Source organism: Malus sylvestris, chromosome 13 (genome assembly GCF_916048215.2).
Source record: "Malus sylvestris chromosome 13, drMalSylv7.2, whole genome shotgun sequence".
In the NCBI taxonomy this organism is placed as follows: domain Eukaryota; kingdom Viridiplantae; phylum Streptophyta; class Magnoliopsida; order Rosales; family Rosaceae; genus Malus; species Malus sylvestris.
Genome location: NC_062272.1, coordinates 1,736,387 through 1,747,833, shown reverse-complemented (window position 1 = coordinate 1,747,833; position 11,447 = coordinate 1,736,387). Strand labels below are relative to the sequence as shown.

At 38.5% G+C, this 11,447-nt stretch overlaps 2 protein-coding genes across 2 annotated transcripts; one reads left to right on the top strand and one right to left on the bottom strand.

Annotated features, from left to right (window-relative positions):
• Positions 1–201: 201 nt before the first annotated feature.
• On the top strand, positions 202–2,159 carry LOC126596150 (uncharacterized protein At1g66480-like). Its single transcript, XM_050262639.1, has 2 exons — positions 202–993; positions 1,920–2,159. The coding sequence occupies exons 1-2, from the start codon at positions 370–372 to the stop codon at positions 1,980–1,982; spliced, it is 687 nt and encodes a 228-aa protein (XP_050118596.1). The 5' UTR covers positions 202–369; the 3' UTR covers positions 1,983–2,159.
• A 564-nt stretch (positions 2,160–2,723) lies between these two features.
• Positions 2,724–10,591, bottom strand: LOC126596149 (putative 1-phosphatidylinositol-3-phosphate 5-kinase FAB1C). Its single transcript, XM_050262638.1, has 12 exons — positions 9,991–10,591; positions 8,978–9,886; positions 7,997–8,791; positions 7,747–7,900; positions 7,280–7,624; positions 6,401–7,150; positions 5,975–6,306; positions 5,766–5,892; positions 5,477–5,641; positions 3,911–5,344; positions 3,523–3,789; positions 2,724–3,321 (listed from the first exon to the last, which is right to left on the bottom strand). Exons 2-12 carry the CDS (start codon positions 9,535–9,537, stop codon positions 3,067–3,069), a joined length of 5,184 nt encoding a protein of 1,727 aa, XP_050118595.1. The 5' UTR covers positions 9,538–9,886; positions 9,991–10,591; the 3' UTR covers positions 2,724–3,066.
• Positions 10,592–11,447: the final 856 nt, after the last annotated feature.

The following is an 11,447-nucleotide window of genomic DNA, read 5'->3' as shown; positions in this document are numbered from 1 at the left end:
ACGGGTTTTTTGGAGAGCATTATCTTCTAAAATATGGAATATAAGGTCGTTAAAAAATATTAAAATGTTAAATTAGAAATATAGGATCGATCGAAAGCGAAATCATACGTACTTCATGACATAGTCAAAAACCAAAATTTAGTCGCTTTTTGCCTTCTTTGTTGACCAAATACATTTACAAATTACAACAACTGCCCATAAAACGTCCTATCTGATACCCACCATTGTGAGAGCTTTATACTTTTGGCATGATAAAAGGCCAATCAAAACATTAATCATCGATCCTAAATTAAAAATACAATCTTCCATCTTCTGAGTATATGTTATAGCAGAAATAGAATCCAAATATTTGGCCAGTAAGCTATAGCTATGGGAAACAGCTTGGTAGGCAAAAAACGTGCAAAAGTTATGCAAGTTAATGGAGAGACATTCAAGTTGAAAACACCAGTGCAAGCTGGTGAGGTTGTCAAGGATTTCCCAGGTCATGTTTTGCTAAAATCATCGGATGTGAAGCATTTCGGGGTTCGGGCAAAGCCGTTGGAACCCTACCAACAGCTTGAGCCAAACAGGTTGTATTTTCTTGTGGAGTTGCCCAAGGTTGATGTTAAAAAAGAGAGTTTTCCGAGAAGGGTTCGTTCTGGAATAAACATGAGTGCTAAGGACAGGCTCGAAAGCCTAATGCTTTCTCGGAGGTCGGTTTCGGACCTTTCGGTCATGAAATCATCGGCATCGACAGCAAGCATTGTGCCCGAGGAGGAGGCGAATGGGGCGGTGCGCGTGAGGATGAGGCTTCCGAGGGCAGAAGTAGAGAAATTGATGCGGCAAAGTGGAGACGACGCGGAGGCAGCTCAGAAGATTATGGATCTTTGCATGGTGAACACCAACAATGTGAAGAGCAATGATCAAGGTTTGGGTATGAACCCGCAAATACATTGGAAGGATGAAGGAAGATTGCTCGAGTCGCAAGGAATCAAGGAGCGTCATCGGGTTCAGGTAGGGTTTCTGAGAAACATCGATCCTGCTTTTGTGCCATGTGGTGGTGTTTGACATTTTTGGTTAGGTTGGTTGCTTGCATAGAAATGTTGGTAGACCCAACTAAGGGTTTAGGGTTTCCCACCTATTCCCCTCCCATATAATTTATCAATTTAACCCGCTAACACTATCGTTTTTCTAAAAAAATATATATATTTATATTGAATTCGTCATACCCAAATACTTCTCCATCCTTCCCATATAACTTAGGTAGCATTATGCATTTCAAGCATAAGCCAAATCTTACCTTAATTTGCGCCCACCTTTCCTGTTCACAGATGCCGTATGCCGACCCTTTTACCCAATTTTCGGGATGTCATATGCCGACCCTTTTACCCAATTTTCGTACAGACAGATAAGTCAGAAATAGCCAAATATGGCCAAGTCATGGTGTTAGTTATTTTACGAAGTTTGGGCAATTGGAAATATGCGTAGATAGTCAAGCTTTTCACCTGCTTTTGCCAGCTCAGTTGCACACACTGCCCATTTGGTAGTTTACCACCTACCACTCTGTTTCCATCTAAACATGTTTCACATCGAAATGTTTACAGCTATAACCAGAGACATATTAACTTATACTTAAATATTAGTTTTCATTTTTGTCGAAATACTAAAATTTGAAATGTTAGATATTCTAGTTTGTTATGTTTTGATACAATGATAGAGAGCAAGATGATATGGTTAAGCCTAAAAAAATGGGTTAATCATAACTAAACATCGAACTTGCCATTCATGGGAGTTCAATCCAAAACTTTCATTTATTAATGGAGAAGAATAGCACTAAAGTATAGTACTAGTGACTTGTACATGAATGTTTATGTCTAACTTATTGTTTTAGAATACTTAAGAGAAAATATATTGAAATATTCTTGTATTGGATCCTGCAGAAACGAGTGAGTTTCCGACCAGCCAATGAAGGAGAGATACAGCAAATAGTGGCGGCTTCTTAACAAGTAGTGGCGAGCAGCGCCTGTAGCCGGTAGCTCTACTTCAGTGTGCGCAGTATCCCATCAACCACACACTTGAGGAAGTGATCGAGGATTATCTTTAAGCAACTGATGTAGTTAGTTAAATATATTGTAGAATTATACATGAATTGGAATCAAAACGTTTTATCTTCCTATTTCCTTTTTCTTCTTAATCGTGATGAATCGACCTACAATTTTATATTTTGAACAAAACGATATGGACGATATTTTAGCCAGAGGCACTAGCGCACCAAGCAAGAAACAGCTGCTTTGAACCCTAACCAACCAACCTAACTTACATCTGTACTCACATACAATTTTGGAAAATCATAACCTTTATGAATCTTTTTTCAAAAAGAAAAAATATTATTAATAAGAGAGAGAGGTTTCAAAACTATTACAATAATTTAGAATAAGGAAAGTTTCAAAACTATTAAAGTAACGAAGAAAAGAGTTCCTTTTGCAGCTATTTTAAGAATTCCTAATACCAGAAGTACTTTCCAAGGTTTCTTATCCAAAGGATTATGTTTAGCATTAGCTCAATAATAACAATCTAATTAAAACAAATTATTAAGTACCTGATAATACACACACATGCGACCTTTTTTAAAAAAATAAAAAATAAAGAGTACGATATCAAACAAATAACATTACAAGTACATATTATTGCTCAAGAAATTTCATCCGCTAATGTTTTAATTAAAGAATTATAATTCAAGACACTGATAAAAATTTGATATTTTACTGATGAAGCACGCGGACAGAAGTCCATGGTTTCAAAGTTAAATTTACATTTGTCTACTTTTACATCACATGGCTAAATAGTAAAAATCCTACATTGTTGGTAACTTTGACATACAAAATAACAAAAGTTACCAACTCTTCACAATTACAGCGGGTAACAAATCTCATTCGGGTTAAATTCAACTCAGCCCCCATATACAAAAGAAAGGGGAAGAAGAAGATGGAGGGGTTTCCCTCCTCTCTGTTTTATCAGAAGTAACAATTCCCCTGTAGGACTTATTAGTGAACACTATCTTTTGTGAACTAAAAAGAATGCTGTGTTTCATGACGACCATTGATCCGGCACGGTGAGAAAATACGTGGTCATCGCCTTCCTGAATCGTTTCTTGTATTGCTTCGGGGAAATAATAGTCGGAGCAGCATTCTTCGGACCACCAAGTATCCCGGATGCCTTTACCCATGTCTCCAAATGCTTGTCCCATGTATATTGTCTCATGAAATCTATGATCCCCAAGACCAGCTCCTTCCGCTCATCGTCCACCCCAACCAGCAGTGAGTAGTCCATTACATCGACAGACTGGAGAGGCATTGGTCGAAATTAATAGCCTTATCGTTCTACTAGTTTGATAAAAGTAAACATGTGCTACTGTAGTTTATTTAAACTCGAATCACATATATGCATTATAAAAGGCATCGATGATCTAATGATCGTGAGAAAATTTTAACATTTATCATTAGAGGTAAGGAAAAAAAACAGAGGAAGGGGGTCAAGGCATACCGCTAAAAATGACGTATCGTTCCAAATAGCTCTTTCCAGGCTTCTCTTTGCTTTGCTTCCAAGAAACATGGGTTGTGTACGTAATGATTCCAACAGATTCATATCTAACAGTACTTTGTCTTCCCCCGTTGTATCAGAATTATAACGGGATCGAGTAGATCCCTTGAGATCATATACCCTTGAAATATTTCTTTTGAAGAACAGGTTCTCCATCACCATCAAATCCATTTTAGTTTCCTTCCCACCTTTTAGATGTTTAACAGTGACCTGCCAATACACCAGTATAATAAGATCACACATATATTTAAGCTACTACTCGCTACTGACCCGCACAGACATAAACAAAATACAAAAAACAAAAACAAATAAAAAATCAAGGCCGCCTTACCTGATATATACCAAGAACCTTGGCAATACAAGTTGGACTTCCTGAGCTAAGGGAATCTGTCAAATATTTAAAGTACTTAGGTGCAAATTCCTGAAAGGATTCCAATTCCGTCTTTGTGACTTGTTTTATGATGAATCTATCATCCAGAGATTTAGCAAAATACACATTGCTCTTCCCCCCCTGTGCACTCCACCTCTTGCAGCGGCTCAAAGATCGTACAAAATCCACTTCACTGGGGCAGCACTTTTTCCTAAGAGAGTCAAACTGCTTGGCAAAATAACACGTCACAGAAAATCTCACTTTTCCCACCCCATTTGAGGACTCGTCCCCAAAAGAAATCCTCAGATGTGGAGATCTTTTGGCTTCGGCAAACAGGTTACCCATGGAAGCTGAAGTATCTTCAGATCCATAAGTTCCATAATGGATATAATCCAAGTCCATAGAGCCAAAAGACTGCCAGGGTGAAAAGATAGAAGCCGTAGGATCTTCTTTTAAGCTTTCATGAATACTCCAGCCTGCCTGATGCTCATTCAAATTATCAGTAACCCAATCCTCATAATCCTTGGAACTAAGGGCATATGAGATTATGCTAGTGGGCTCGCTATCATAAACACCAACAACTATGTCATTGTTGCTTGTCTGGGAAAGCAGCAACCGAACCCCATCAGCTATTTGAGATGCAGAGGAGACAAACGAGGGTGTAGAATTGAGTATCGAATCCAACTTCTGTGCCTCTCGAGGCAATGCCTGGGAAAGAGTCCTTCTGACTCGAGAAACAGGATGTCTCACCATACTCCTATAATCTCCAGAAGCATGGAATGATCCCTTCCTAATCCTATCTTGAAATCCTAGTACAGAATCGAAAGACTGAACTCTCACTGGCGACATTAGCCTCTTAAAAGGAGGATCATCACTTTGACTAGTATGCTTGACAGCACCAGCTTGAAGTTCAGTCAAATGTGATGCATCAAGAGGTTGAGCTTTCACCAGAAGTTGATCTGTTCCAGTCCATGCAGAATCTATTCTCTCGGACAGTGTAGATTTAAGGGAGGACAAGCCTTCATAGGATGTCTCACCAACAATTTCCTTATCTGAGTGCATTTCCTCCTCTCGGCTATAGTGACATGATATGTCTTCAGAAGGCACTTGAAATTTTGAAGACTCAGATACATTATCTTCAGAGCCATAGTCAAGGCTGCCATCCTTGTCAAATGGACCACTTATCAACTCTTGCAGGTGGGCAAAAGATACAACCCCATCAGTAGCCATGGAAACAGGTTTCCCTTTAAGCAGCGAGTCCAATGAATAAAGCTGGCGATCCCAAACATGAGAACCAATTAAAAGAGAACGTCTCAAGCGATTTAGCTCCAGAATGTCGGAAACAGGCATTTGGCCTGGTTCTGACGTCTCCACAAAAGCAGGTTGCAGAAAACCCTATTGAGAAAGCAAGTAGACTAGATTAGAAAAACACAGATTCCAGAAGGCATAAACATGAAACATGAACCATGGACCAGTAAACATGTGATACCAATCGTAGTCACATGTGATACTCAATTTTGCACTTACAATGTAGTCATTTCTTTCCTTCTTAAGCAGATCTTTCAGCTCCATAATGTGGTTCTGTAACTCAATTGCACCTGACATTTGATGTCCAAAGGATCTATTTTTCTCCTCCATGCAGTCAAGTACATCAGAAATCTCTGCATATATGGTTTCCATTTTTCCCATAAGCTGCATAACAATCCAGGTTATTAGAATTGAGCTCTCATAAACTTCCAACAGTTATAAAACTAGTTCACCGTTCACCACCAATCAAGCAATTATTTGAGAATTAGATTAAAATTCTTAAAAGCACCTCTGTTGCCTCTTGTCTGATCCACTCTGGTTGAACTTGGCCATTGAATTCAAGCACTGAAGGGGGCAAATGGACAGAAAGAATATCAATTGGGGAATATCGGAAGAACGCAACCATGCTCCCAAACCTGTAATACATGTCAGTTTGTTAAACGAAGAACATTTAGCACACTAAAAAGTAAATAAAACTCCAAATCTATTAGTACTTACCCATAGTAACGGAGACAATCCCGTTGTAATGAATGGCCACAAGTAGCAATACGATTCGCAGTTGCATGGTTTGAAAAGCTCAGTTCCAAGAACTTTCCGAAAGAAAGCCCCCATGCAGCATCTGACATGACTACTCTCCGTGTTGCTGGTGGAACTCCATCAATTTGGGCACACCTTAGACACCGGTGCCACATCCATATTTTACCATCTCTCTCCCCAGGTAGCTTTAGTGAAGGAAGGCGTCTAACATTAATGGTAAGGTTTCCTTGCTGATGGGTGTAACATAGAACATGCGCCTCCGCTGGCTCTTTACAAGTTCGACACGAAGACGTCTGCCAATTACAAAGCTTATTATTAACTTTAATTCCATTTCATAATCAGTAAAACAAATTAAGGAGGGGATCAAGTAAAGTAACAATGAATTACCTGATCAAATAGGTCATCACGAAGATATCTTCCCAGTGGTTTATCAAAGCAACCATAGAATTTTATGCGCAGAAGTCGGGAGCGTTCACAAACAGTTCCCTTCAGTACACAATGGCTTGAGAAGGATACCAATATGCTCTGATGAGTGTCAGCAGAAGAGAAGTACTCACTTGAAACTTCATTGTGATCAATCGTTTCAGAGTTTGTCAACTCATTATCCTCATGCTGACTCCAGTCATGAGGCAAGCTTTCTTGCAACTCTGGTTGGGAGAGATCTTTTGTTTCAGAAGAATGGACAGTGACTCCATTTATATCCTTGTATTGATAAGATCCCAAAAACACATTATTTCCTATATCATCAGTGTAAGCATCAGAAGATGTATTTCCAACCACACAGTCAACAGAACCATTAGACACAGGTAAATCAAGTCCAGGATCAAGATGCCCAGGCAAAGATTCTAATCCTTCAATTTCCGGCTTCAGACCCAAAATGTTATCATCTTGAGTAGAAGCAAAAGTTACAGCCTGGGAATTGCTCGAAGCAAGAGAATTAGGGACTACTGAAATCGCATCAGCTGTTGTCCTGTCTGGTATAGTAATTGAGTGTCTCAAAGGTGTCTTGGGCAGAGTAGCACCCTCATCAGCAAGGAAGGAAGTTTCAAGGGATAAATGGTAAGCTGCAAACACTGAATACTGGACAACATGCTTGATCTTCTTTAGTTCTTCAACACACGCACCCTTCAGCAGAACCTAAAACAGAAACTGACAAGATTAGAGACCACCCCACCAGGCTCTAAATTACAATGAGCATAATCAAATAAACAGCAGATACTCGAATTGTAAAAGAAACAACAAAATGCTGTATATGGAAAACATTACAGTGCAGCAAAGACGCCTTGGACACCCTTCAAAAAACATAAGGGTTTTCAGTGGTTTCTTGTTAAACTGATTGGCAGGCTCATGCTGTTCAGTAATTTTTTCTAACCGGAATAATTCACAATGTCCCAAACGGGTCTTAGGGATATCGTCAACTGATGGAGTAATAAGTGCACCAGTACACTGGGCTATGCGCTCCAATACTGGCCTTTTGACATTCAATACTAATGATATTTCCTTTTCCAGCAGGCAGTCTTGAGCATACGAAGATACACTTTTCTCTACCAGCAGAACATTGGGGCGAAGAGCCTCTATCTTTGAGATAATCATCCTAAGATGATCGTTTTCCTGTCAGAAAAAAAAAAGAGTAAGAAATAAATCAGTTATAAGGAGTTTTACGTTACAAAAAAATTGTTACCATTTATCAGAGAGAGAGAAATCTCTTGAATTGGAAAGAAGAAAAAACAGACCTGATGTAGCAATGTGTCAAAAGATGCCAACTGGTTTGGAATTTTCTGATACTCAAGTGCTCCCCCTAAAATAAGTAATCTAGGATTTTTGTACTGTGAGGTCATGCGTTTGTGCCTTATATTCTTTGTACAAACTACTCCTTTTATAAGGGTACTGCACAAATCCAAAATTCATAAATTAAAAGATATAAATACGTCTCTATCTTAGAGATATGCAAAACGTCATGTAAAAATGTCAAGGAAATCATACCTGTCACTTGGACTTCCTGATGCAACACATTTAACTTTCACATAATCACCAGGATCCATACTGCCTCCTCTGCTAGTATCTGGTTTAACAAAATTTGCCGCTTGCCACGCAATTGTTGTAACTATGTCAAGCCAGTCCTCATCTCCATCCCCTTTACCAATGAAACCCTCACCTTGTAACAGTTGTGATACAAGAGCTCTAAAATGCCCCTGTACCACATCTCTAAGTGGTTCCTTGTTACCCTCATTCTGTTTCCCCTTTGCAGGAAACATGCTCGAGAGGCTACTGCTTGATGAAAACACTGCACCTGAATCTCCAACGTCATCATCTTCATCATCATAAGAAAAGAAATTACTCTCTGCCTCGTCATTCTCATCATCAGGCGGAGGGGGATACCAGATGAGACCATTGTTTTCAAAATCCAGTGGCCTCTGTGACTTCTCATATTGATTACGTATAACTGATGGGTCATCAGAGCAATCATCAGTAATATCTGGATCCTCGGTCCCTCTCTCAGGCCTTTTTAAAACGGCCTTAGTCTGTTGACCAAAGGGACCATCATTCTGAGACACAAGGATTCCATCCCGTCCCTGCTGTACAAAATGCCCAACTCTACTAGAAGCATAATAAATTCTAGATGGGCAATCAAAATGATTGGATCCCAATGACCTTGAACTGTAAAACTCATTTCTCGAACTAACACTACTTATATCTATGTCCAAATTGTCATCACAATATTCACTTAAAGGACTGCCAAAGTTCTTTCCAGAATCCTCTGCCTCCTCTTCGTCACTCCTACATCACAAAACAGAGAATTAATGGAAGGATATGTGGACATGAAACGAAAAAAATACGTTCAATGTTTGAATAGTATAGCAGTTGAAGAGATTAGTTATATGCAAGAAATCCAATTAAACAAATTATATAAACCTTTTATAACTGCATCAAGATGCACAACATGCTATCTGAATGAAAGCATACCTGCTAATAGACTGACGAACAGATATTGGAGATGGGTGAGAACTAAACGAGGTCATACTCCTTTCAGCATGGGGTGAATAACCGCAATCATGGGCTTCTAAAATCTTTACGAAATGATCACCGCGAATGGATTCATCATTATCCGCATAACACTTGACTGTTTCACCACTACAACAGGGGGATGGTGGTTCAGGGCTTTCTCGGGGAGAGGCAGACGGATGCACTTTCTCACTATTCTTCCTTCCACCTTCCTTCCTTAATCTAGCCAAAGAACAAAACTTGCAGAACTTAATACTACTCTCTCCATCCTCATCACTGATCTCGATGCCATCCCACTCAGAGCCCTGAATACACTTTCCACAAATCCATCTACCACAGCTCTGGCAGTGATATCTAGGACCAATACCGGTGGTGTTTGTATTGCAATCACAACACATCTTGCAACCGTTACAAGGCATATCAAACTCACCAGACAAAACCCGCAAATAGCTTGATCCTCCAGAAATCCAAGACCTGACTTGGTCTATTTGATCTAGTAGTGAACGATCAGGTATTCCCATAGAATGGCAACAACCCAACAAAGAACAAGGAAGCCGAAGCTCTTCCTTCTCCTCCTCCTCCTCCTCCTCCTCCTCAAAGCTAAATTCTTTTTCTTCTTCTAAATTTCAGTATAATCAACAAATAAAAATAAAATCCCCCACAATAAAAATGGTGGGTGAATTGGAATAAAAGGTATTTATTTTCTTTCTTTTTATATGATTTTGGTTTCCCTTTTCTCTTTTTCCCTCTTTTTGCAAAAATTTGGAACGAAAACAGAAGGCAAATCCTCCTCCTCCTCCTCTTCTTCCTCCAAGAATCACACAAACCAATATCACAGGAGGAAATCAGAAGGCTCAGGATGCACAAAATCTGACAATATTTACAGCCAAAATAAAATCAATAACGAAAGTGCTTAAAAATTAAGCAGCAGCAGCAACAACTCGAAGAAACTTAAACAGTAAAGAAACCCTAACCGATTCCAGAGTCTTCAAGAATGCATCCGGCGATCGATTGGAGCATATCCCGGCGATTCAATCGGAGCAGCTGCAAGTCCACGAGTCCAAGCAGATTGAAAAACCATGATAAATCCAAGAGATATGGAAGCAAACGGCAGCATAAAACGAGATGAAGAGTACAATACGACGACGTATGAGCAAAGCAAAAGCAGATGAAGAAGACCAGAAGTCTGTATGTAGAGAGAAAGAAAAGAGGAGAGAGAGATTGAAGAAATTAAATGCTGGGAAGAATGAGGATCAAAAGGAGGAAAAGGAGGAGTACGGAGAAGGTTCCCTTTCTGCCGGAATCAACTGGCATCTCAAGAAACGCATTTGCCTCTCTCTCACTTCTTCTTCTTCCTCCGCTTCTTCTACCGCCGCCGCCTGCAACTGCATCAACACTTGTTCTTCTCTTCTGTATCATCTTTTATTTTGCCGCTTTCAATTCATTTCGTTTCTTTTTCTTTTCAATTCTTTTCTGTTTTTCGATCTTCTTCCTTGTTTCCGTCTCTTTTCGTTTCCTTTCTACGCACCCCAGCTGCTTATTGCTACTAAAATATTGCTTTTCACAAAAGCACTTTCTCGCTCTCATCTCCTTTTCTATTTCTTTTTTTTTTTTTAATAATCTCCACTCTTGACCTAATTGGTCTGTGCCAATAAAGCATTATTTATTTATTTAATTAATTACATTAGTTGTAAAACACTTATGTATTTGCTTAAATTTTTCAATAAGTACTTTTACATACATATGGGAAAAGCTTTATACAAACGTAAAGAAAAAAAATCTTGCAAGGAGCAAATATACCTTTAACATCTTATTTATGTGTTAATTTTTTTAATTTAAAACCCTGCAATAACAATGTATCTATTTCATAGAATCTCGCTCTTAAAAGCCCAAAAAAACAGTATATGGTTTTTATTATTTAAGATTTTGTTTTTATTTTTTCAATCTGGCATTGAAGACAGTCATTGTCAACGTGATACTTAATTAGGGTTAAAAGTCTTATTTAATTAATTTTATCTAACTTTTAATTTTTGCTTTTTGAGTTTTCTTATATGAGTTTGTACTACTACAGGAAGCAGTCGCCGTTGATTGGTCAGCATCAGTGCAAAGATTTAGAAACGTTTTGGGCAAGTAAACTCTAGTCCAAGGATAATGGCTTTGTTTCCATTTCAATTTAGGGAACTTTAACGAAAAAAATTCAGTATTGTTAAATTTAACGAAAGATCATATTTTTAATTTTTACATTAGAAAGTCAATTTTAATATTATTCGTTTTATCTTTTATTTTGTCCTTATTGTTAAACCTCAAAATTTTCAAATCATTTTCATTAGTTTTTCCTTGAATTTATTTGTCTCTCTACTTAAAATTGTAGATAGATGAAATTTCTAAATCAAATTTTATAAACCAAATGATTTGCACATTGATAATAGAA

Excerpts from the sequence above, each read along its gene's own strand:
- LOC126596150 (XM_050262639.1), top strand. The coding sequence starts at position 370 with ATGGGAAACAGCTTGGTAGGCAAAAAACGTGCAAAAGTTATGCAAGTT. Across the intron at positions 994-1,919 it reads AGGAGCGTCATCGGGTTCAG|AAACGAGTGAGTTTCCGACC; the intron begins GTAGGGTTTCTG and ends TGGATCCTGCAG.
- LOC126596149 (XM_050262638.1), bottom strand. The coding sequence starts at position 9,537 with ATGGGAATACCTGATCGTTCACTACTAGATCAAATAGACCAAGTCAGG. Across the intron at positions 6,307-6,400 it reads GTGATGACCTATTTGATCAG|ACGTCTTCGTGTCGAACTTG; the intron begins GTAATTCATTGT and ends TGTAATTGGCAG. Across the intron at positions 5,642-5,765 it reads TCAGACAAGAGGCAACAGAG|CTTATGGGAAAAATGGAAAC; the intron begins GTGCTTTTAAGA and ends ATTGTTATGCAG.